Source organism: Cyrtonyx montezumae, unplaced genomic scaffold, assembly GCF_038088225.1.
Source record: "Cyrtonyx montezumae isolate F1298 unplaced genomic scaffold, pur_monq_1.0 scaffold_4, whole genome shotgun sequence".
In the NCBI taxonomy this organism is placed as follows: domain Eukaryota; kingdom Metazoa; phylum Chordata; class Aves; order Galliformes; family Odontophoridae; genus Cyrtonyx; species Cyrtonyx montezumae.
The window spans coordinates 6,467,451-6,494,770 of NW_027072045.1; the positions used below are offsets into that span (position 1 = coordinate 6,467,451).

Genomic DNA, 27,320 nt, shown 5'->3' on the forward strand with positions numbered 1-27,320 from the left:
AACTTCTGCCTGTCTTAATAATTTAAGCTTTGCAGAACAGAAGCTGGGTGAAATTTTGACTTATATATAACTGCTGTGTAAGTAATCCTCAAAAACATTCTCAATTCTGTTAACTGTTTGTAGCTACCACAGGACTAAAGAATAATCACTATTGCACTTTTTCAATAATAGTAAAGCAGAAAATGTGTTCTGGATGGTAAATTGTGTTAAAACATGATTTAAAAGCTTGGGAGAAGTTGGCTCTAACGAGAAGTTTAGACAGCCTCATTTAATTCAAGCGCAGTTGATGTAATCTCTTACGCGCTTTGTGTTAGCCTTGGTAATAAAAGGTAGAAACAAACTGTAATGTGATGATAAACATACCAGAAACAATATCTGGAGACATATGGATCAAAATAGAGGAAGCAAGTGGCAAGTTGCAGCCAGGGATAGTTTAAAACAAATGAAAAACAGAAAACACGATCCATGTTCAGAGTTCACACAGGAAATGCAATTCTTAGGTATAAGGTCTACAAAAGATGTGAATGAGCATTGCTGCTCCTTGCGAACACTTTTGCCAGTAATTCAGCTCTCCTGCAAGATAGCATTCACCCCTGTTGGTGTTGTCAGTGAATTTGGCCTATGCTGTACTTCTCTGAAAGCTTCATTTGCCTGTCCTTTCCTTTTGAGGTGTTTGTATTCACAGCACTTTTTAATTTTGTAGCAGCCTTTGCTACTCCTTTGGACCTTTAATGGCAAATGTGCATGTGATTATAGCAAAGAAGTGCTTTATTACATCTTGCTCTTTTTCTGTAAATAATGTTTGTAATGTATCATATAGTAAGTTGATGTCTGTTTGCATTGATATGCCCCATTTAGAGCTCTTCCACAGAATCTGATTTTAAAGAGTGGAATTCAGCAGTTGACTCCCAGGCACAAACAACCATGTAATTACTCTGCAATCACACAGTAATTAGCATGTACTATTCATATATTGCATAATTATATGCCCTGCAGATTACATAGTAATTATATTTGTACCAAACATGTAATTCTATATACCGTATCCCAGGAAAGAAACTTGGAGAGTTCATAGTTAATATTATAGTTATAAGTTAATATAATGCTATTGTATATAAAAATGTTACAATCTTATCAGAGGGTTGTATTTGGATATCTCATCTCTTCCACAACTGGTTTAACTTAAACTGATAGACACTGTTCTAAGAAATGCTTGGCTGTTAATTTAGAGTCAAATGTTGTATGTTTATAATGTAATGTGTGGAGATAAGCAGAAGCGTACAGCTGCTTGTGTGAGAAGGATTGGTGTGAATATTAAATACATAAATGGCAAATGTATGAACGCACTGAATGTAGTTACAGCACATGGATAGAGTGAAAAACAAATGCTGCGGATCTTCCTTAAGTGTTAAGTTGTTTCTGGCTGTCTGAGATGCACGGGGTAGTAGTAGATTATATATACACATAGCGAGAGGGGTGTGCTGGCATCCAGAGCCACAGTGTGAGGCACCACTGGTACAAGGGAGTGCAGCCCCTCCATGTACCACATCAGCTCAGCTGCCCCATCCTTCCAGCCACGAAAAAAGAGGAGAGGTTAGTGTCCTGGTCAGGGAGTAGGGCAGAATTGTGGGAGAATGGAGAGGAATGGCATGGAGTCGTAGGAAGGCTTTGGGCTGAGCATTTGGGAAAGAGTGGAAGATCTTATTAAAAAAAAAAATATATATATATATATATATATATATTATTATTTTCTTTTTTTTTTTTTTGAGAGAGAGAGAGATCCTTGGAGTATCAGATCTTGTTTTAAATGTTTTACCTTTTTACCTCCCTCCTGAAAGATTGACGCAATGTTTTTGATATTTTATTCAGTTTGCAAATTCTGTAGTAGTGGGAAATTAATGTATCTTATTGGATCTGTGATGTTGTCATTCCCATTATCCAAAGCAACATTATGATTATTCTTAATTGAATTTTGCACTCTAATGCTAGTTGCCTTCATTTTCAAGCAAAGCATATGTTGGATTTTAATATGTGGATAATGTATTGCAAAATTAAATGTGTAATTATAATCTTTTATTCAAGTTTAATTTTTTTCTTTCTAACTTAAAGCGTGTGCATGTGCATGCATGTGTACAAGGGGAAGAGAATCCTGGTATTAAAATGCTTCTTTCACAGTGACTTGTTAATTCCATGTCAGCTTCAGAACTCACAGCTTCCTAAAACTCAGGGTTTGGGTGGTAGCTACAGATCTCATGAAAGTCTCATGATCAGAGCTTGGAGCACACAGGCTTGGTGGGTTGCCTCAGAGCCCCTGCAACTGCTTGCCTTGCTGTCTGTGTCAGCTGCTTTTATAGCAAAGAAACTGTGGTAGCAGGAACGTGGCTTTTACATTCTGCAGAGTACATAAATTACATTTAAATGTCGTTTCTTTGTGTGGACACTGAATATCAGCTATAGGAAAAAATAAGAGAATAACATCTTTCCAAACCCAGGCTTAAGAGTCAAGAGTCCTGCTGTGTTCTTCTGCATGGGCCACATGTATCCCTTCCAATTTGCCAGCGTATAATAGCATTTAAATGAGGCCAAGTCTTACCCAATTTTCATCCTGCATGTCAGCTGCAAAGAAGATGAAGTACAGCCTCCTGGTGTAGTCATCCTTCTTATCCCAGCACTTTGGTTGTTAACGCATGCCTGTGCTCTTGATTACTCGTTAAGCCATTACCATTTGATGGTCAGACTAGATGAACTTAGTGGTCTTTTCCAACCTTCACAATTCTGGGATTCTGCCCTTAGAAACATTAGGAATGGTCACAGGTTGTGGCACTGAAAGTTTTGCATGTGTCGGATGTATAATCAGGATCTCGTTAAGACAATGAAATAACCACAAACGTAGAAACACAATATGAATGTGACGCATTTCTTACTGCTGTTGTGTTGTTTTTTCTAGTGGAGCCAGTACTTTCAAAGGGGAACAACTGCTTGGATGCAGCAAAAGCTTGTAACCTAAATGATACCTGCAAGAGGTTCAGATCTGCTTACATAACCCCCTGCACCAGCAGCACGTCTAATGAAATCTGTAACAAGCGCAAGTGTCATAAGGCCCTCCGGCTATTTTTTGACAAAGTTCCCCCAAAGCACAGCTACGGGATGCTCTTCTGCTCCTGTCGAGACGTAGCCTGTACAGAAAGGAGACGGCAGACTATTGTTCCTGTGTGTTCATATGAGGACAGGGAGAAACCAAACTGCCTGAATTTACAAGAATCCTGCAAGAAGAATTACATCTGCAGGTAAGATAGCACATGGCAGGGGAGTGATTAATGAGGTGTCAGAGAGAACTTTTGGTACTGCTGGATTTGCCAGGACTAAGGGTCAGAATGTCCACTAGGCAACAGGAGTCGGGGAAAGCAGCAAAAGTCTCTGACATCCTTAAAGGAGTTAAAAAAAAAGCCTGCATCTGGTTACGGTGTGTGCCTTGTTCAAAACTGTTCGCAGCTACTCCCTCTCGTTGTGGAAGAATTGTTAAATGCCTGGTTTAATTTTCACAGATTTCTGTTGGAAACATTTTAATTAGGTGTCTCTATGAAATGATATCTCAACGTTATTTTTATGTCTCATTAGCAGCCAGGTGAAAATAGAATCGTTCATTATAATGGGATTTATTGTCATTGTTATCTAGCATGTAAGCTTGAATAACAGCGGATGCAAAAGTCACATGGTGAACTTTGTGTATGGTCAGAATACACAGATCCCTCGCAGGCTTTTTCTTCATGGAAAGAAAAGGGGACCAGATCCCGCTGTCTTGTCATTGTTATTTTAGGCTTGGAATTGTTTTATTGGCCCTCTTCTGACAGAAATGCTGGGCTGATGTAACTGGAGGGTCATTGATTCAGTGACCCGATTCCCAGTCTCTTCCCTCGGTGAGCTCAGCGCGGCGCGCTGCTTTGCACGACAAACTGGCTCCTTCTGCTTCCAGCAAGTTCCCTACAGGTTATCACACAGTGCTTGCTCAGTGGCATACACATCCTCCTCTGCCCTTAGGAACTGCTTTACTCCTGCTTAGCATTGTGTATGTTTATATAAGAATGCTGCTCTAATGTCGTGTTTATGAAGTCATGCCCAAGAATCTTAGTCATTTCTAATGTGTGCATTTTTTGTATGTAGTTTACCAGCGCCTCCAAATTAGCAAGTAAGGAAACAAACACTATTGTTAAATGTCAAGGACACCAAAGACATGTGCATATATGTCTTCATAAGTACTTTCACATGTCCGAATAAATGTTTGCTATGTTGTTGTTCACGTATGAGCCCTCCTTTGTGATCCTAAACCCCTGACCCAAGCACCACATGTGTCTGAGGTGCTGGCAGGAGAGGAGCAGCAGTGCTGTGCTCTGCCCAGTGTGGCTCGGGGACATCAGGAGGCACTTCTGTGCTGACACAGACTGGAGCAGCTTTAGGTTGGGGCAGGGCTTTCACTGTAGTCCAATGAGTCACATTCAACACCTTGATGGCTATTGCAGTTTGTGAAAGCTGGATGCTGGATCTGGGGTCAGAGCCACTTGTTTTCCATTTCCAGGTCGTGCCATTAGTCTTTTTGTTTGAGTAAATTGTTGAACCTAGATTGTCTTACTTAACACAGACCCTGTTAAATAGCAGAGTGACAGCATCTTCACTGTGCTTCTTGCCAAAATTCCAGTGTGTTATGGTACTAATGAGATGGGGGAGAGGGTTTTATTGGGACACTTCTTCCTGTTTTTCAGGCTGTGCTCATGAATTGCTCAGTTAAATGAATGCCATTATTTCTCTTATGACTGTGTTTTCCTTTGGTCAGCTTTAATCTAATGTTTTATCAGCAGCTAAGTTTTTAATAGCATTTTGTTTAATCCAACTTCATGAGCCTGCTGTCATGCTTTCTCCATTCCAGCTGCAGAACAAAGCTTGGCAAATTGCCTGCTCCTGTTGCCCAAAGTTGTAGCCGATGCTGGGGTGGAAATGGATTTCTTTAGAGTTTCTTCCCATGTCTGCTTTTCTTTATAAGGCCAAATTAAAATATTTGGACTCATGGGCGGGGTCAGCAAAAAAAAGCACTTGGTCCTGCACCTGGGGTGCAGCAAATGTTGTGGGATGCTGACAGTCATCCCCTGTTAATGCCTCGTGGGCTGTCTGAACTGCTAGCATGGTTAGTGCCTTCCCACACTTCTGCCCAGGAGAGGAGGAATCAGCAGCAGAGCTGTTCTATTTCATCCATAACATGGTGAAAGGCATTTTCTTTGAATTGTTGTGCACTTAGAGGGAGCTGCTGTGGTTTCTTCCCAGTGATTTACAGGAAAACAGCATCTTGGGCAGAGGAGGAAAGAAAGGGAAGTAGAGATGACATCCCCTCCTTGCTATTGAAAGCTTTGTCATTGATAAATATCAGTCTACATAGTAATTCCAGACATGTTTAGAATGATTAAAAACTGCAGTTGCAAGACATATAATTCTAACTCTGATAACTTCTTGTTCATTTTGAAATCAGAAAGAGTATCTAAATGAGAGAATAATTTGAGGCTGTGTTCTGACTACTGTAAAACCAAGTCATTTAGAAACTGTTATTTGCATGCCTGTTACATCTATTAGAGCTTTTTCATAAAGTCAAGCAAGACAAGGGGGAGAAGTTCTGAAGCGTTTCTGAAAGTACTCTCACAAATGTTTTGCAAATGCTGGTCATTCAGAAATGAGAGTTTTGAATCTGCCCATATTACTTATGAAATATACTTGGGCACATGGAAATACATATTTAAACATTCAGTTTGGGATGCTTTTTAAGAGCTTTGTTGTGGATGCACAGAATTGCAGGGGTTGGAGGGACCTCTGGGGATTGGTCATCATTACATCCCACCCCCTGCTAAAGCACATTCTCCAGAGAAGGAGACTCCACAATGTCTCTGTGCAGCTTGTTCCAGTGTTGTCACCCTCAAAGTGAAGAATTTTTTCCTCATGTTCATATGGAACATCCTATGTCCCATTGTGTGCCTGCTGCCCCTTACCCTGATGCTTGGCACCACTCACTGAAAAATCCCTGGCCACATTCACTTCACTTCCATCCATTAATTATTGATAAGCATTGAAAAGATCTTCTCAGTCTTCCCCAGGCTCAACAGCCCCAGGTCTCTCAGCCTTTCCTCATAAAGGAGATGCTCCAGGCCCCTCGTCATCTTTGTGGCACTCCACTGGATTCTCTCTATAAGTTCTCTGTCTTTCTTGTACTGAGGAACTCAGAACTGCACACCATAAACATCACTGAATCAAAATGTCACTGAATCATAATCTCACTGAATCTGTTCTTGAAACAGAATTAAAATGAGGGGAGTGGTTCAGCCAAACTGCAGGTGTCACTAACTGAGATGGTAGAACAATTGTGTATTCCTTTTTCTTTACATTCATCAATCTATTATATAATGTAAAATCTTAATCAAGGGAAAAAGGGGACCAGAAATGTCAGTTAATGCAGATAAGTTTTGACTTACATAGTCCTATTTTTTTAACTTCATCAAGATACTGAATGGTTCTTATGCTTATCATTCTTATGCTGCTTCTCAGTATATTCAAGTCCATATCCCATATTAAAATGGATTTGAGGCTCTCATGTATATCTGTGAATTCTAACTGAAAAGAAAGAAAAACAACTAAAAAAAAGCAGAAATAAGCCATTAGAATTCTTTTTGTTATGAATATAAACAAAAATTGTAAGGATAGCTGTTTTACTGTCAAAAACTTTGATCAGTTGTCCTGGAAAATCTCAAACCTCTGAGAATCTTCCTATTCTGACTGCTTCAGCCACCAGTTAGAGGTCGACTGGCACGTTTTAGAAATATCGTTCTGTTGTGAAAATAGAACAGCATGCTTTATTTTTTGCCAGTATCACGATTGATAATGTTTTAAAATACAATGGTTCCTTTCAGTAACAGAAGTGTGAGTCATTAGTTTGGTCTTTTTAATAATGAGTGTTTGGAATTTGCATACGCCCGCTATCTTCTGGATACATCCGTCAGGTGCTGAGCAGAATGATAATAGTACAGATGCATGACTTACTAAAAAAACAGAAAATCAGAAGAGTATCGATTCAGTCACGTGCTGTAAAGATCTGGAAAGAAAGGTAGAATTTATTTACTTTTTAGATTTTTTTTTTCTCTTAAATAAGATTGCCCTTCTGCGTTGCTGTATTCAAGATGGTGGTGAAGCAGCCAAAAAGTAGTTATTGACTATTTCCAAATAAAACCACAACAATATTATTTTTGAGACTCACTGTTCACGGAGCCAAATCTTTGCATGCGAGTTTATTGGAATTCATTGGCATGTTTACACCCCTGGTACAATCATTTGGGGCTACTGCTGTCATCCATTTCTGGTCACCTCTCCTATTCAGTCTCTGGGGCAAGAACCATTCAGTTCTGTTTGGAAGATGTCTGCATGCACAGGTATAAGAACCTTGAGTGGAAGATTCACAACCATTTTTATCAGTGCATGAAATAGCTCATTCACAGTAAAAGCCAAAACAAAAGCTCAGCTTACCATGTTTCTTGAAAACATGAGAGACTTGCCAGGAAATTCATTTTCCTCCTTTTGCTTCTGTTGACATCTTTTGATGATGATTTGCCTTGAAAAAGAAGCCTCTATATCTGTGCTTGTTTTTCATTAGGCACGTGCAAATCAATAAGTGCTTCGTGCCTGTACCTGTTTGTAGAAGTGGCTTCTCTGCAGGGGAACGCTGAGTGTTCCTGTAGCTGGTAACAGTCTGCAAGCCCTATAACCTCGTGGGTAAGATTTGCCAGGAGAGGGATTTGTTAAACACTGTAGGCAACTTTATAAAGAGATGTGTGCTACTGTTGAAGAGAGGAGTCCAGCCTCTTATTTGCAGGGAGTTGTCCCCAGTTGCAGTGTTAACAGGTGGCAGGGCGGAAGGCACTCAAGGGATGTATGTTGGAGAGAAAAGAGGTAGAACAGAAATAAGCTCTTTTCTTCAAATTTTCTTTCTCTCAGACTTCACTTTCATTTTCCCTGCTTCCTCCCTTACTTTACCCTCATGCCTCTTCCCATTGCTTAGTCTCCTTTCATCTCCTCTTCCCAAGTCTCTCCGTCATTATCTTTCACTGCCTCTGCCTCGTTTGAACCCTCTCCATTACAACTGCTTACAGTCCCTCCTCACAGCTCTTCTGTGCTCTGCTCCTTTCCTCCCTCAACATCCTGCCATATTCCAGTGATCATCTGTGATTCAGAAAATGAGAGGGAAACATTGATGCCCTCTCCCTGTCTGAGCCCTGTGGCTTATGCTTGTCACAAGGCAATTGGCCATCTGCTGGGCTGGTCTGCTTAGCCCCCAACTGGCTCTCTGTGTAGGGATTCGAACGCTGACTGAGTGTTGTCATGAAGGACACAGTGGCAGTGGTACAGTTCTGTCTTACAAAATGGGGTTTGTGTCCCTCTGGGGTGTTTGTATCAGCTGGGTGCTCTAAGCTGTCTGACATCTCCTTGAGATTACTGTTTTGCTGTCAGTATGCAAAGGCAGGACATCACATAGTTTTTATAATGCTGCTAAGGACATTAGAACAGGGATGCTTTTGATTCCTAGAGAAGCGCAGGTTGTATCTGTATCACATGTATGAGGACAGTCAGAGAGTGGGTGAGAAACCTCTTGTGCTGCCCAGCTAATCCTGTGCTGGATGCAGAGTGTCTACAGTGTAACAGGGTCTAAATGGGATGGGGCTACCAGCTGACCCCTCTGCTCTCTGAGTATGGCACTAGGGCTAGGCTTGGAAAAGCCTGGCTGCACACAACCAAGTGGGAGAGGAAGAGATGGCAAATCTGACTTCCAGGCTATATAATAAAGCATGCCTACAAGCTTACTTCACATCTGGAACCCAGCCTGTGCTTGAAGAATGATTTATATATATATATATATATATATATATATATTTCATGAATATATATATGAACATATATACATATACATGCATATATATACATATATGTATGTAGATATTTATGTATAGGTAGGTGTATGTATATGAATGTATTGCTAGAGATACTGTAGTTACATAAGTGGAGAAAAAAAGAAGAATTAGTGAGAAATGAACACACTTCAGATAATTCATACAATGTGGTCTAGAGGGAGGTGGGACAGAAGCTGGTGTGCTTGGTAGGAGACATACGAGCATGTGTTGGAGTTTGGGGTAAGGGAGAAATTGCTAGCCTGGGGAAAAAAATAATGTAGTCTCCATAAAATAAGCAAAAGCATTTCAAATCAAGGAAACATAAAGTGGAAAGCCTGGAATATTATATTTACTTCCTTTCTACTTGCTTACATGATTCATCACATTGATGTCTTTCATTAGCAGAGTAAAATAGACATAGTATTCATCTCTCCTCCCCCATCAAGTAAACAAAGGTCATTTTAAATGTTTTCTCTCTGTACAAAACACAGAAGGAATCAGGCATTTCCTCCTTAAAACATAACCATAAATCCCTTTGGAATCTAAAAATCAGAACACCCGTCAAACCAAGACTGCTTTGTCCCTGTTAAAGTGTAGATAGATCTCATTCTGTGATGCCAAAATCCGCTTGGCCAGTTCTCATTTATACTCCCTCTGTTCTGCTTAAGGTCTTAAAGATTAAAAGTTTGCTGGATGATTGTCATTTTTCCAAAAGAAGCAAAGATGCAAGCAAGGATATAGTAATTAGAAAAATAGCTCCGTTGTATTCCCGCACCAAACCTTCACATCGCTTTATGCTTTAACAGTGAGGAGGAAATCCTAAAGCACAGGGGGTTTTATGCTCTAAGAAGCAGTAACCACACAGTACCTTCGCACTGGGGTCCTTTGGCACGCAAGCTTGAAACGCACTGAGCAGCATGTCTGCAGCCAGCTAGAGCTTCCAGCCATTCCTGAAACCCAGTAACCACGAAAAGGTACTGTAATTCTTTTGTGCCTGTTATCTGTAAAACAGAAGCCATGCCTCAGCATTGTCAGAGCTCTTTGGTTCAGCTGCTTTCTGTTTTACATGGTGTAGCTTTGGCAGTATCCCTCATGATACTGAATTCCTTCTATTCCTTCCTGATTATTTTTAAGGATAACTTTGGTGCAGATAAGTCGTTCCTACTTGTCTGCAGAGTTACAAAAGTGAAAGAGGGAATCAAGTATCGTGTAGCCATATAACAGTGATAAACTTGGATACAAATGAATGTACTTTTATAGACCATATTTAGATGCGCGACCTTCCATGTCAGTCTCTTGTTAGCCAAAACAATTCAGTGGGTTAAAGTGCTCCCAGCCACCAAGTATACTATAGCTCTAACAAGTTTGGGGTATTTGTATCATCCAAACGTAGCCCTTCAACTCTGTGTTTCAATTTTATGTTTTCTTACTCAAAGTGAGAAAGAAAAACTGGCTATGTAGTACAAAAACAAAGAGTACAGATTAGAAGCATGATCCAGAAGGGGGGTTGCAGCCAGGAGAATTTGGCCTTGTTTCTTTATCGTGTAGGACAGATGAAACCGTGTTTGTTAATGAAACAGTCTTACCCATGTTTAGTCAAAAATATTGAAAGCCAGGAAAATTAGATTTTATATTAAACTTTAATATAGTCTAAATTTGGAGCAACTCGTGTTTTTATGGTTAAGCAAGCTCTTCACTGCTTTGCTGGATGTAAGAGTACAGCTACAAGTAGTTCACTGAATTGTTAATTGAGGGATTTTTGTGGAGAGAAGTCCAGCATGAGTAGCTTCTACTCACTAATCTGTTAAATCGGTGGAGGAGTACATTTTTGATCTCTTTTAACGTATACTCTGTCACATTTGGCTAACCTGCTGTTTTACAGGAAAAGAGAGCAGATACATATCACACAATAGCATTTACTTTAATAAATCAACGTTTCCCCATTTACTTTAAACCATGTGTGTACTATGGGCAAGAAGCCACTGTGAATATTTAATGTGGATAACAGAGATATTCTATCCAGTCATTTACCAATGACTTCAGTGGATTTATTCCTGGGGTGAATTTGGCTATTCCTGTTTTGTGTAGGTAAATCTTCAGGCAGTGCTAATTAAAAGAATGTCAACTGATTTTACCATTCCATTATTCTGGACTTTGTAAAGGTTATTTATATCACTGTACATCAGGCCCCAGCAAGAGAATATTTCTGGTGGCAGTTCATCTATTAAAATAGCTGCAAGATAATGTAAGCACTAGAACTAAAAATAAAACTTTGTTTCTCAACAGAACAAGTGACAGCAGCATGCATATTTTCAAATTCTAGCATTTTAATGTTTGCTGAATAGAAACTCTCTTGCTTTCATTATGCTTTAAGCATTGCTATACTACTGGTGGATTATCTGCTGTTAAGAAGAAGCCACATGTAAATGTACCAATATCTGCAAAGACTTCTCATCACAGAAGGTAGTGGTTTCCTACACTTTGATTATATCCTGGCTTTAAAGTAAATGACACGAGGAAAGCTTTCAGATGTGTTTACTGTTGAATACAGATTTTTGGTGTGAGGCGACTGTGACCCTTGCCTACGATATTATTAATAGATGCCTACCATTCACATATTTGTGCTTACAGTAAATTTGTTCAAGCACATACTATAAATCATTTAAAGAAGTTTTTATATTATAAACCCTATTTGACTTGGACCTCTGTTAAAACTTTACTAACTTAAATATTCAGTTGGTCTTCTTTTGTTGCACTTCAAGCACAAACTCCAGTTGCTGTCCTCCCAGTTGCTCCATATTCTAATTAGACACTGTGTAATGCTAGAGATATGTCTCAATGTCTGGCATAGTGCAGCCCTGCAAAATGCAAAATTTCTTGAGAACAGAAAATGTCTTTCAGAGGAACTTCTGTAAACAGCTGGATATGACACAGGCTGTCAGCTCTCTTAGCCTCAGTGGCCACGTTCAGGTTTTTTGACAAGTGGAGGCAAAAAACAAACAAACCAAAAAACTCTTAGGACATCCATGTCATCCTTAACTGGTAAAAACTGTTTTTTTTCCAACTACATTCCATAAATCAGTGATTTTCTTAGTAGCTTTTTACACCCATGTATCTTCTAAAAGCAAGTAAAACATGTTGAAGAAGATCAGTGCCATACTGGTATGCTTGTGCCAAAACTTGAGGATTTTCTGTTTCATGGGGCTGTTGTGTGCATGGCCAAAAAGCTTCTCATCAAAGAGACTCTAATCTGCTTTTATATTCTGTTCTTCTGATTTGATATTTGTTGTCTGACTCCTGAGCTAAGAACAGCTTTTAGCATAGCTTCAGGGTGAGTTTCAGCCACATTGGCTTCAGACTATGCACAATCAAGTGCAAGGATGCACTGGGCACCCATTTTCCATTAGTCAGGAACAACTCAGAGGGCAAAGGGGCACCGAGATATTGTGCCACTGCACATCCCTCAGTGCCACTAAGGGATGCTGGCATGCAAAAAGAATTTCTGTGTAACCTTAGGAAACTTGATGGTACAGTGCATCATATTTTTGCCAACAGGAACTTTTCTGGTAAACAGAGAACCTAGGTGCTTCTATGGGAAGCTTCAGGTTTCTTTTCTGTCTCCAGACTCCACAAGAGTTTCATGCTTGAGCCATATTCTATTATAGTTTATTCATGTGGTTACAGAGAAAATTATTGTAATGAATGTGTTTCTCAGGTACTCAGAATCACATCCTTTCAGCGTGCACTCTTGCTACAGCTGTTGATAAATGGCTCAGCATCCAGTGGAACACTCAAAGACTTGCAGTGGTATTAATGTTTTTTGGCTTGCTTTTTGAGAGTGACAATGATTTTTTTAGGTTTTCAATCTGTAATTCAAAGACACTCCTGTCTGCCCAGCTAATGAAGTGAGAGCAACTCTCTCCATAGTGGACTAGTTCCTTCCTGAGTAATGTTCTACCAAGAGACTCTGAGGCTTGGATGTCTTTAAACATGACAGCCATTTATATTTAGAAACTTAAAATTAAACAGAATAAAGGAAATAAAATAAAATGGAAATATACAAACTCTCAGTACTCTGAAAGTAGCCATGGGATTTGCTCGTGTTATTGGAGAGCTTTGTTACAGATAAACTAAATAGAAATCTTACCATCTTCTGTCCCCTGATAGAAATCATGGCCTGACAGTTCAGCCTATCATTTTGTAGACAATGCTCAGAGAAGTGTTTTCTTTGCAGCTGAGAAGACAGAAACACATTATGCATGCTTAAAGTCGATGCAAGGAAACAGAGCCCCACAAAACATATTTAATATAGGTTTGATTTCCTGCAGAATGCTTTCCAGATGTTCTCTCAAACAGGCCTCTAAAATGTGGTCTGAGGTAATTTTTTCTTTTTTGAAAACAGAAAGAGAAAATTCTGTTTTGTGTCACTGCATCAGAGAATCACTGTTCTAATTCTTTATTACATTACCTTGTGCACAGGGTTTGCACCATATTTTTCAAAATTGGTTTTATTGCACAGAAGGTCAGAAGTAAAAAAATATTTATTCTACCCAACTGCAAGTAAATCATACTTACTTAGAATCACATTTTTCTCAAATCCAGAGGAGACCTAATACATTAAATTATAAATACTTCAACATATGACCCTGTGTTACTTTGAGGCTTTGACTAACATTGGTAAACTATGAGATCAGTATATTGGTAAGGTCTTTTGATTTGCTGTAGCAGACACTGTGTAAGAAGATCCAATGGGTTCCTAGCAGATGACTTGAGGAAGGAAGGGGAAAGGACAGCATTAAGAGAAAATAGTGTGTGACTTCATTACTTTGTATAGATACAATAATAAAACAAGAGCTTGGTGTATGTTTATGTTAGAACAGTTTTTAATCAGAAAAAAAGTGAGCTCTGTTAGTAGAAAATGTATTGTTAATTTTAAAATATTGGTCAGCATAGATGAAAACGTTGGGATTTTACGTGACTGGCTTTATAGCAGTCTGTTCTCCATTGCATGGGATCTTGGATGTCCTGTAGCAGGAGGCCTGGATGACATGTGTGCCATTGGACATGGTGGGGCAGCAGCTGGCTAGGGTTGAGCCTGGTGCTTGGCTGGAGTGGTCGTGGTGCCTGGTGCCATGGGTGATGAGCACCTTGTGGTGCTGATAGGCCTTGGAATGAATCTTGTGTGGTCTCTGCTCTTTGCTTCTCTATCCCACAACCTGAATCGGTTGCTTTTATGTAATTGAGGAGTGTCCATGTTTTACTTCCAGATAAACAATGCAATTTATAAAGATAAATGAAATCCAGGATCAAATATTTGCGTGGGCTTAAGCTTCAAGTCATTTGAAATAAAAAAAACAGAGGCAAAACCAGATAAAAGCCAGCTTTATCCAGCTAGTAGGTGATATGATGTGTCTGAGTTCCTGCAACGGCTTCTGCCAGTTGCAAAAGATTTGGTTTGGCTCATGTGAGAGAAACTGCTTTTTTTGGTATGCAGGTCTTGGAGCCAGAGGGTCTGATGTTAACTCTTTTTACCCTTCAAGGAGTAAAAATGCTCAAAATGCCTTTTTTTTTTTTTTAATCACAAAATGGTACGAATGCCAAGTTGTATGGCAGGGCATGGCAAGGGCCAGGCCCACCAGCAGGGACCATCCTATTCCCTCAGCCCTGGGCATTGGCACCTGGGGACAGGATCTGGCCAAGAACAGGTGCAGGTGGCCCAGCTCAGTGTGGCCTCGGGCAGGCAGACCTGTGGGAGCTGGAGGGCAGCACCTTCAGTGTCACTGGAGCAGGGACCAACAGCCTGGAGGGGCTGGAATGGGGTTGACATGGGGCCTTGGGCTGCAGGCAGATGGGAGAGACCTGGGGTGAATGGGGGATTTGCCTTTTCAGGCAATGTCACTGTAAAAATTCATAGTTGCTCACAGGTGCTCAGCACTGCGTGTCCATAACTAAAGAGCTATGATATATATTAGTATTACACAGTTCTAGTACCTTTAATGAAAAAAAATCTTTAAAGATCAGTCAACTCTCAATCACCAGGTGCTGGGAGGACCGTTCTCTCTAGTGATGGAGCTGCTTTGAGGCTCTTTTCAGTTCACTGCTTGATAGAGTTTTTTTTGTTTTTTTTTTGTTTTTTTGTTATATAGCTTTTGCCTTTTCTTCTTGCTGCCCACTCGCTGTGTGTTTATGAAACAAAGAGAAAATGAAAAACTCCTCCAACAAAGAACCCATTAGTTTTGACATATACCAAGCCCTCTTGCCCCTGTTACAGGTGTAGCACCACCTCAGCTATACAGGAGCTATTTGTAGGTATGGAGCAAGATTCTGCATTTGACCCTTCCTAAAAATGAACAAGTATTCCGACTTGTTTTCTTTTCTTTTTTTTTTTTTCTTTCTATAATGGTGTCATTTATCACTGTGACACATATTCATTGACTTAGTCTGAAATTTTTCAGTGTCAGATTTATACTTCTTTTCTATTTTGAATATTGATGCAGCACTTCTCTTACGTGACTGCACTACATCTACCAAATGGTGTCTAGACGCTAGAGCAGCTTTAACTAATTAGCTTAGTCACTCTAGTCATTCAGCTTTGGCATTTACGTACCCTTTATGGTACTACTGTTGAACCATTAAACAGAAGCAGCAATGTAAAGAGATGTGGTAAGTGAGCATGTTCAGCCTTCACCAACGTCATTGAGATGAACGCTTTCACTGCCTGTTTTCACAGCCAGGGAAAGAGGTTGGGCATGACAGTGCACATGAATTCGGCCAGCAGGAGATCCAGATTCAGCATCCTTCTCAGGCTGAAGATCACCACTGTAATGACAAAGCTAAGAGAGATTTCTCTCCTATGTAGTTCAGCCCTTGCCTATGAGCAGTTGAAGATGCACACTGCCTGCAACATCATCATTTAGAGTATACATTCAGATATTGGAGCCTGTATTTCTGTGCAGTCAGTGCTGAGGTTGAGTTGGTGAACTTTAAAGAGGGAGAATTGATAAATATCAACGAGGTATTTCAGAACATCAAAGAACTTCTACGAAACCTTGAGAATAAATTTCATGAAAATCTAGTCAGTGTTGCCTGTGCAACAAGCTGTCCTAATATAGAATTAAATTGTCTAAAACATTTTATGTAGATTAGACTCAATACTGCTATTACCAAACCTTATTTTTAAGCAAAATGAGAAAGTTTTGATTTCCTCTACTGAGTTCTTGAAGAACTAGTATCATAAGGAAAGCAAATCTACTTTGTTTTCTTTGTATTCTTAACTGTTACAAATGATTTTACTGGTGCTAATACAAAGCCTCAGAGAATAGCAGGTTTGGGATTTTTTCTCTGCACAGAAAGACTGTTGTTTGAGCAGATTTTCTTTGAATTTGCCAATAGGATTATTCTTATTTTTTGTTAGCGGTATGCAAACTACTTAAAGTAAGCTTTCCAGAAGATCTGCTGTTCACTTTGAGGAGATTTTCCAGGGCTAAGTTAGAACTCATTTAATTTGTGGCTTGAATTTTTCTTGGTTTTTTTTGTGTTGGTTTTTTTTTTCCACTTTACTAAGAGAAGAATTTTTATTTCTTCCTAGGAGAAAGATTTCTGCTTTTCAGTTTGTTCAGTTTTTTGTACTTTTTGTTTTTGTTTTTAATACAAAGGAAGGGAAAAATCATTAATGCTGCTCAGTGCAAAGAGGATTTGTGATTCTTACATGGAAATAGAAATTGTTCCTTTTCAATGCAGTCCTGCTACATAATATATACCATATAAAAACTGCCTGACTTTTTATCCAGCCACCTAGTAAGTAGATAAATATATGTACATTGCAAAGGTAAAACCATGGTTGCTGGAAGCCCCACATGCTTCCAGATGTTCTTGTCTTCTAGATTAACTAACTGCTCATGCTCTCCCCACAAGTTGCTTCCTGCTGAAAGAACATAAAGTTAACACCAAATGGTTTTTGTTTTTGTCTTTTTTAATAGGGCTTATATCATCTGAATGCTTCCTATTAGCATGCCTGTAAGGATTGTCTCTTTTACCCAAATACTTTTTTATATCATGTGCCTTGCTTTATTATAAATGGTTCTGCTACTTCTAATTAGGCTAATTTCTCTCTCTCTTAGCAAATGGCAGTATGGTTGTTCTGTTACTGCTGATGAGCACACTTTCATCAGTGCCCCTCTCCTGGAAATGTCTTAGGCTAGATTTTCAGTGAGCGTTAACACATCTTTACTGGTGGAGCTACTTTATGATAGATGGATGCCTGTCTCTGTTTTTATTTCCTGACCTTAACTTTATCTCCAGTAAAAATGAATCCACTTGAATATCAGGTGTAGCTAACAGTTCAAGAGGGAGTAAATACTTTGGTAGGATGAAGTTTGGATGACTTACCAGGACAATGTCCAGTAATACTTGGATCAGAGCTTTCTGAACTATATTTGGCATATTAAATGTGCAGCATTGTCAGATCATTACCTTTTATGACCACAAAAAGTCTTCAGAAAGGAACATAGAAATCAAACTGTATGCAAAGGGACCAGCAGAGCAATTTTTAGCCTCCTTCAGGGTTTACTACAACAAATATATCCTTTAGGCAGACTGAGTAGTAAATGACCAGTGTTATTCCATATTTATCAGTACTTAAAAACATTTGGGGAAGAGAGGTTTGTTAAATGATCTCTGGACCAGTGCTCCTAATAATCTAAGAGAGAACTAGACAATTAAAAACGATGGAATAATTGTAAGTATTTTCAGGATATTCAAGATGCTGATCCTGTAATTTCAGTTCCAAAACACTTATTTGGGCTTACATAAATACTGAAATTTAAAATCCGAGGAGCTAATTTGTTTTAGAAACAGAAATACTGCACACGCAGCAGGCTTGCTCTTTTTACCATGGCAAAGGTTTTTCATACTAGATAGGATAGATCTAATATGCTCTCTTCTGTCACAAAACAGAAGCTATCAGTAGAATTTATAAAACCCTTATGAACTGTTGACCATTGTTGTTCCCAATTGCTCAAAAGACTGGATCCCAGCTGGATTAATTATCGACTGAGAGACAAAGTCACCATAGTGACTGAGTTTCTTGCCCAAACTCTGCTTAAGGTGCTACTTAACTCTTCCCATCCCTTGTAATCCATTTCTTCTCAGCCTGACCCCCAATAAGTACAGTATATATTTACCAGCAATGGTAATGGGACTCTGGGGACATTTAGAATGTACGCACATATGGCATCTTGAAGAGAGTTTGACTTTTTAAAGGTATTAAAGGCAGCTGGGTACAGATGTCTATCACAAGGTTAAGTGGTTAAATAAATGAAGGGAGGGAGTAAAAAATTTAAATTTTACTGTATTTTGAAGGTAACCATGGTTTTGCTGCTGTTGGTACAGTTAGGGATGGATCTAAAAAGAGGTCATGAGAATAGCTCAGATGAGTTCAGGTACAGTTTGTATACAATCTATTTATAGGATGTTTCTCAAACTAAGCCTGCAAACCTTTTGAAGTTTGCCCATCACTCTTTTCAGGCCAATTAATGATGTACATCCCTTCCTATTCTGAGGTAGGTAAAACAATAAAGCAAACAAAGATAATTAGTCTCTGGAGCATGCCAAGAAATACAGTAAATCTGTGCAAATTACTTTTTTCTGCTAACTTTGGTGTTTTTGCAGCAAAATTGAAAAAGACCATTTCTATCACAAATCTAAATAATGTGGGAGCAGAGCTGGAAATACATTTGTGATATTATCCTGATTTTGAAAGGCTTTGCAAAGATTAAACATCTTATCCTGAAGCATCACTCTCAGTTGTTTTAAGCAAGAGAACACTTTCATCCCTTTTCACAGAGGAGAAAATTGAAGCAAGGAGGTGAAATCATTTTGTTCGTGGAGTCAAAAGTCTAAATGACTTCATAAATAAGCAAAAGTCACTGCTCCGAGAGGCTTACAAGTCTGATTGAAAGCACTAGCACTGCTGAGGAGAGCAGGTTGAGATGGGCAGGAGGGAGGCCGTAGGTTGTAGACCTTGCCCTAGCTCAAATTTTACAGGCCTGGATGGGAGTGTTTTGTGGCCTTTCAAGTACAAATTAACAGAACCATTCCTTGCTGTTAGGAACTTTTTTATTGATTTCCAAAGTTGTAATAACTTATATACCTTCAGCCCCTGTCTTGAAGCACTTTCCATATGTAAGCAATGCTCTCCCACTCTTAGAAATGGGGTAACAGGTACAGTGAAGATAACATAGATAATGCTGAAGCAGAGCTGAATGCAGAGCACATGTTCCCTTCTTCTGAGCCCAGGGCTCAGTGCTGTAGACTTTGGATAAATGCACATTTTACAAGAACAAATAGATTCTCAGTACCATTGCTCCAGGGGACTCTGCAGATCATGCCATCTGGATCTGCCTGCAACACCAATTCAGCCAGCTGGTTCTCCAGGCCAGTGCAGAGCAGGGGTAAACCCATTCCCTGGAAACTTGGAGGACTACTAAAGCAGGTTCTGCCTCAGGTAATGGAGTAAAAGGACTCTGGAAGCACAATCATACAGTTTTGTGTAATCAGAAAACCAGCAGAAACTGTGTTCTGTTCCTACACAATAACAGATTCCAGAGTTAAGGTCCAGGCAAAATGACCACTCATGATAAAATGTCTCTGGGTTGTTTTTGGTTTTTTTTTTGGCATGAGAATGCAGAGTATTTTTGTAAAGGGCATGCATTTCCCTGTCATTTTGTCTCTTTTTGCTGTTTCCTTACACTTTTTTGTTCTGGCTTCAGAAATGAATCCTGGTAAAAAAAACCCTCATCAATTGAAATGTGTCCAGCGTACATTTAAGTTAAAAATACTAAGTGCTGTCTAAAAATGAAAAGACTGTAAAAGGTAAGAATGCCCGTGGGCCTGATTTTTAAAGATACACTTTTTCTTCATGTTACAGATCTCGCCTTGCAGATTTTTTCACAAACTGCCAGCCTGAGTCACGCTCTGTTAGTAGCTGTCTGAAGGAGAACTACGCTGACTGCCTCCTTGCTTACTCGGGGCTTATTGGTAAGAATGCAGGGAGCAGTGGGGGATTGCTTCATCTAAAAATCTGCCCAAAGGATATTTTGAAGACCCTCATGAGATAAAAATGTAATACTGTTGATTCTAGGCAAAATTCTCAACTAAATGTGTTGGCCTTGTTTTACCTTACAGGGATTCCTGGGGTAAACTTGTATATTCCATGGAAATTGAGAATAGAGGATAATGTTCTTGAACTGATATAAAAAAATATAAATTAAGGTTACAAAATTAAGCGGAGGTTCATTTTGGGTAGGACCATCAAGTAAGACTAGAGCTGCTTTTTTTTTTTGCAGCTCCAACCACAGGATTGGGTAGAATACCTCTTAGTCTTTAGAAACAAGACGTGGACATTTGATGAATGTGATAACGCACCAAACCAGCCTTGTTTCACTTGCAGCTACTATTTTTCCACGATCTCCTCCTCTATGCTCTAAGGGTTTTTTGAGGTGCTAGTCAATGGAGAGGAACTGCAACCAAATTTATCTTCTGAACACCTCTCTTTCCCCAACATTATCTGCTTTGCTTAATGTTAGTTTCCCAACTGGCAACAGGATGCCTGTATGTAAGTCAGATTCTATACCCTGCATACAGTATTTGATTCCTGAAAGAGAGGGGTCGTCTCAGGAAGGTGGACTTGCAGAAATACCATGGTTGGGTAGTAAAGAATTGGAGAATGTCAAAACTCTGAAACAAACAGATTTTAAAAGGGCACCAGATAAGGTTCTTTTAAGCTTAGAGCCTGCACCTGCTGCAGTGCAGTAATAGCCACTTCTGTAGGGTGTAAAGGTCCCAGCTGAGGCCCTGAAGCAGATTCCACTGTTAAATAAATCTGAGATAATATCTAAAATAAAAAAAAAAAATCTGAAATAGGCTGGGTTTTGCTGAAAAAAGTCTGAAAGCCATGTTCACTGACTGCTGTGGGTCTGTGACTTGTTACCCTTCCTAATCAAGCAAGAGAGGTAAGTCCATGGGGCAGCTGGTAAAATAAAACATAATTTTGGAGGACATGCCTCTGTGTCTGAAGAGATAAAGACAGTATACAAAGGCTATAGCATATGAACAGTTATGACAGAATGTCATTTGACTCTAAAAGATAGAATTGAATAGCCTTGAAATCCTATCTAGTCATTGAGATTAAGAAATCTAGCTGCTGGCAAAGGGTAACTGTTACTAATAGATACTTCTGGGTAAGAGCTGACAAGAAGTTCTTGCTGGACCTAGTGAGTCTTGCTGACAGTTTTGTTGGATCCATATTTCAGCTTAAGCTCAAAGATGGCGCAGTCCATATAGTAAGGTGTTTTTGTGTTGCTGCTGATGATCATGCTGCAAAACACTGTTGAACAGCAAAAATGTGGAATGGATCCTTAAGGAACTGAAATCAAAAGGAGATGTAATTTTCAAAGGGAAAATAAACTTTTTTTTTGTTGTTCAGTCTCTAGATATACTCAAAAAGGTGGAAACTGGCGTTTTTACTTCTTTTAAGAAATTCTGATAAACTAAAATTACCAAAGTGTGTACTGAAGCAGTAAATTCCTGCTTCTGCTATCAAGCTGATATAAAACTGGAGTAAATTATATGAAAACTACCAAACCTTTAAGAGGATATCTGAGATCAAAATCAGGGCTACAGTATTTCTACTGTCTGCTGCAGAAAGGGTAAGAAGCTGTTGCAGATTCATCAATTCATCAGAGCTCCAGGATGACCAGGTGTTTTAATTAAGATAAAATACCATTCATTAGGATTGAATAAAATCAGTTTCTTGTGAGCAGCTTTATCAGTTACATGGAAATTAGTCCATATAGGGTGCTTTATGGTTTGCATCAGAGTGTCATATATAATCTTAAAGCTATTTATATTTCACAGCAACCTGGAAAACCAGGGAGTCATCTTAGCTTCCTTGTTATGTAATAAGGATAAATTAATATTTTTAAAGAATGTCAGCATGTAAAGGAGAAAAAATGAAAACGATTAAATGCAAAATAAGACTGAAGACAGCCATGTTTGAAATTCGGTGATTTGCTTACAGCCTAGTTAAACTGTCTGGACCTACCTGTGCTCCAGCATCAGTTGGGTATTGCTCTAACTGATGACTTCAAGGTCTACTTTAGCGTTCATTTTCTGTCCCATTTTCACCCATTTTCAGCAAAATCCATTTCATTTATCCGTAATTCTCTGGAATTCCATGGCAGTTTGTATGAATAAGCTAGAGTTGCAGAACCAGACACTTGCTTCTGGATCCAGTAAAGGTAGCCATTAGACTGTGGCCAAATGATTTCTGTTGTAAAACTCATTTGCTAAGATATTTTCTTCCCCCAATATGAAAAAAGAGGTCTGATAACGTTCTTATTATTTAAATATTGGCAGTTACTGCATTTCGTGGCCTTCATTGGTCTTGGGCAAGTTCCTACTGCTGGCTTTGATTTATTGTGTGATGTGTGAGTTAAAGCAACTCCAATCGTGCACCCTGCTCCTGGACCCACCATCCATTTCCGCATTAATTCACCCTAATTTGAGAAACCTCTTGGCTGTGCTCAGGTCAATTCTGCTTTTTGCATAGAAAATTGAGACAACCCCAAAATTGAGATTGTCACAAAACTGTTTGATACAGAGAACACACTGAACTGAGCGTGTCCTATTTTACTGCCAAGCACCATAGCTTCTCTGATCCGTTAGTGTCCTTCAGCAGAATTTCCAAAATGCCAGCTAGAAGAGGGAGGAGGAGGGGAAGGCACGCACGTTGCAGGGAAAAAAGAAAATCCACCCCAGGAAACCAAGCATATCATCCGCTTGGGTTCACATCTGCCCCCAGGTTTAAATGACAGACTGATTTTCTACTAGCTGCTCTTTCAGCCACTCTGTTTTTGCAGGATGTACAGTTTGTGTGCTGTATATACACATTCCTTGTCCTGTCTTTCCAGTATTCGTCAACCCTAATCATAGCTTCATATCTCTTACTCATTTAGCTCCTGTCTTGACCCATTTTAATTACTTTATTACCTCTTTGTGATTAGAAAGTCTTTCCTTGGTGACCTTTTTAACTTCCTCGGTACCTTTCTGTTTTCTCAACCCTTCACTAAGTGTTTGCTACTTATCCTTTTTCTGAAGCTGTTTTCTTTCCATCTGCAAAATCCTCTTGCTTTTCATTTTCTCTCACTTCTTTTCAGATCATGTCACAGGGTTGAAACAGTGTACTGAACCATCAAACAAATAATGGGTAGATACTTTCACTTATTCTACTTTAATTTAGCATCATTCCTGTTCTTATTTATCTATTGTCAAGATTTCTTTTTAATGGTGCAGATGATATCTGCCTACTTTACTGAATTTTTCACCTTTGTTTAATAAGTTTTGCACTATTGTATTTATTCATGTATTAATCTCATGTAGAATTTGAGCACTTATTACCACAACTATTTGTTAAAAGTTGGAAGTAGATAAAGGCATGGGATTGCATTCTAATTTAAAGACATCCCAAAACAAAACAAAAGATGCTTCTTCTCACTTTGGCAGTTGCACTGTGTTCGTTTTCATGTACATTACTGCCTTTCTCAGGCCAGTCCTTAATGTCTGTTCTTCTTTGTCTCCCACATCATGTATGAATTAGTTTGCATGCTGATTTGTTCAGTTCCCAGTGCTGCTTGGTGACTGAAAGGCTATTTCACATCGTTCTGTGATTTGTGTTATTTCTAATGTTATTTTTTTTAGCTTGGTATTTGATAGCTGTTTCCTGTGTGCTATTACAGACTTTTTGACTCTGGACCTGTGGACCAAATTTTCTCTGCTCATGTATGCTTCAAGTCTCTAATATTTATCCTTCATCTATTACATCTTCTTAATGACTACTTTGATGTCAGTTTTGAGCAGCTGTGACCACATGTCCTCATGATTTATTGCCTGTCCTAGGTCTGTAGATTGCACAGTGAGGGACTTGTTTCCTGAAACTGCTGTAATCAGTACAAGTCTGGAACACCAGCCCCTTTTTATTTAATTTTTCTTGTTTGTTGAGACAAAATAAAATAAAGGTTCAGACTTCTCAATCCTTAGGGGAATTTGAAATCTCTGACACAATGAGGTGATGCCTTCAGCGAGACTCCTAGTTAAGAATAAGTGCTGATCTTACAACAGTTACCTTATCCAGATGAGTAGTGAATAGTTCCTGTACATATGACACATTCTTTGTTTTCATGTAATTCTTGCTAGTTTTGAGCTGACGTAGAAATGTGAGAACATTTATTCAAGAATTTGTAAGAGTGTTGGAATTAACCTGTGGTTAACTTGTGTAGTTTATTACCCATAAAGAATCTGCTGTCTCCTGTTATGCATGTTGGTTGTGTTTTTGCTTTGTCCATTGCCATAACCCACTCTGATGGCAGGTCCCCCATTACCATAAGGTTACCACTCCTCCAAGATGTATTAGCTTGACTATCATTCTCCTTGCTCGTGACTTGCAGAACTGTTTTCTTTCAGGATGGCTGCAGACTTGGGGAAGTTGATCAAGTCTGGATATCTAGTTTCAGCCATTATTTGTAGCTGGAAAGAAAATGATAGAAACCGCAAGCAAGGAAGAAGATTGAATATTTAGAGTGTAAATGTACACATATTTGATTTGGCAGCAAAAGCTTTTTAAGAAGCTCTCACCTTCTCCTACTCCATTCCCGCACCACAATTTTTTACCAGTCAGTTCTGCTGCTGCAGCCTTCTATGGTGTTGCAGTATAAACCTTTTTGAAGGAAGGAACGGGTCCTTATGGCGTGGACCATTTTATGGTCCCAAAAGTGGTTACATTCAAACAGTCAGGAGTGTGAAATCTGACACAGGACCTGTGGGCCGAGGGAACCAGGAACTCCTAAGTTTGGAAGCCAAGGACATGGAGACTTACCATTGGTCTGCACTCTGAATACATAGCTTAAAAAGTGTTTATCTTTTTCGAAGGGAAAAATATTTCAGTATGGAGGGTGCTCACAGTACTGTTCTGCACTGTTTTTCAATAGGCACAGTGATGACACCAAACTACATAGACTCAAGTAGTCTCAGCGTTGCCCCATGGTGTGACTGCAGCAACAGTGGTAATGACATAGATGAATGCCTGAAATTCCTGAACTTCTTCCAGGACAACACATGCCTTAGTAAGTACAAAATTAAAATATGTCATTAAAAGAGTTTCAGCATGTTTTATGGAATTTCTTTATTGTTTAAGGATGCTGTGATACATGAAGTCTACCTCTTTACACACTCTAACCATGGTTCTGCTGTAGGCATAAAAGCTAGAACTGAATGAACTAGAGCAAAGAAATAATCTGGTACTACAGCTTATGGGCAAGATTGCAAGTGCAAGAGGTGGTTGGAAAAAAGTTCAAATAACAGAAGTGTATCGTATAGAAATATGTTTACGTATTTAAACCCTAGCAATCAAGGAGCATTTATGCAAAGAAATTACAGCAAATCAGGGCTTTGTGTTTAATTTGATGGTTGGACTAGATGATCTTGTAGGTCCTTTCCAACCGTATGAATTTATGAATTTAAGAACTTTGTGTAAAAAATAAAGGAATGTACTTTATGAAGGATCTGCTGTAGGTTAAGTATAAATTGGATTGTGTTTGCAGTTTGTGGCCAAGCTTTGGGTTTTTCAGGTTACTTGATCTCAGATGTCTGGTTTTAACACGAGCCTGGATGGCACCTATTTTCAAGATTTTGTTAAATTATTGATTTTTATTTTTTTTTCTTTCACTGTAGCTCACTCCCAAATGAGGGACCGTTATAAATTTCAGAATGGCTCAGTGGAGTCAGTTTTGGCAGGTTCTCCTTTCAAATTTCCTGTCTGCCTGGAGCAGCATAATTGGATGATGTGGAGTGTGCACCAGAGTTTTAATTTCAGATAAATGAGGAGACCAAAAGAACTTGGCTCCCCTACCCTGGCAGAACAGAAGTTGAAAGGATACATGTTTGTCCTCTGAAATTGTATTAGAGTGGCTAGCACAAGGAGAAAAAAGAATTACTTAATGTAAAAGACAGTGTTGGCAATGAAGCAAAAAGGGAGATGTTGGCCATACGTATTTAGGCTTAGAATTGGAAAAATTTTATCTGTCAGATAATTGTGTAAAAGTAAAAGATATAGCCTGAGATCTTCACATACAGTGGTGCTGCTATTTTTGTATACCTTGGTACATCAAATTTTATTAATTTGAGAATATTAATTTATACAGTGTTACAGATTCCTTTTAAAATTCTTAGGCATGGAGTCTCCATGTTCTTTCTTTTGCTATGAGTATGAAAACAGTAAGGTTTCTTGGGTGTGATAAAATGTCTTTTCCCCTCATGGAGAAGAGGAAAAGTTCTATTTATTTTTTATTGTTAATGTCATTAATGGCCAGATAACAGATTAACAGGAGTTATTGTTAATTTAAGAAGCCATTCAAGCACTTAGGAAAGCTTTCTGTGTAGAAAATATTGCTTTATCTATTATCTTATTTAGGTAAAAACAGGAAAAATATACCCAAGTTTTACAACTGTGTCTCCATCAGTCCAACTGATTGCCTTTAAAAATTCTTTGTGTTCACTGGAGTTCTGAGAACTAATATTAGAATAAAAAACATCTTTCTCAGATGAGAATTAAATGTAAATTATTTTATAAGGGAAGGAATACCACTGAGAAGTAGTATTAATAGCTTCCACATATTAGTCCCCAGTGAATTTGTTTGATTTCTTATACAAAGAATTTGAAATAAGAAATCCCTAAATCCGTGTTGAGTCCCCAAAGACCTGATTAAAAACTGTTTTTCTATTTGTTTATTAAAAAGCCCAACCAATTTACTCTTGCCATAAACACACTCCTTAATCCCATGAAACCATGATAAGCTTTTTAACTTTTATATTGTGAAGTTTTAGTTTAAACATGCTTCTCTCACCTAATTATGCAGATTTTGATTGAAAACTGTAAAGACAAGATTGTCTTAGTTAAGCCATTTTCTAGTTACAGGTTTATCAGTTTTAACACAATAAGCTGTAGAAGTAAATCGGTATTATGCCTGCTCTCTGCTTTCAGCTTGCTGTGTTATATCACCTGCCTCATTTAAGACATAAAGTTCAAAGTGTATTTTAAATCGTGAAAGTAAATTTTTGTTGGTAACAAATATGATTACAGAGAGACCTAGGCCTTCTGTCAAGAATAACTGGGGACATTGCAAAGGAGAGGCTGCATCAGATAATTTCATCGCCCCAGACTCTCCATTCATGTTTTCAAAATGCTCAGAATTAAAATATATTTTTCAAAATAAAAACTGTTTCTATAAATACGCATTT

At 38.8% G+C, this 27,320-nt stretch overlaps 1 protein-coding gene across 2 annotated transcripts in view; it reads left to right on the forward strand.

Annotated features, from left to right (window-relative positions):
* Positions 1 to 27,320, forward strand: part of GFRA1 (GDNF family receptor alpha 1) — a 136,265-nt gene that overhangs the window by 82,090 nt on the left and 26,855 nt on the right. For both annotated transcript variants that reach the window (XM_065746083.1, XM_065746082.1), the window contains exons 4-6: positions 2,948 to 3,287; positions 19,897 to 20,006; positions 25,013 to 25,147. In XM_065746083.1, the coding sequence (XP_065602155.1) occupies positions 2,948 to 3,287; positions 19,897 to 20,006; positions 25,013 to 25,147 (585 nt within the window). The remainder of the gene's footprint in view (positions 1 to 2,947; positions 3,288 to 19,896; positions 20,007 to 25,012; positions 25,148 to 27,320) is intronic.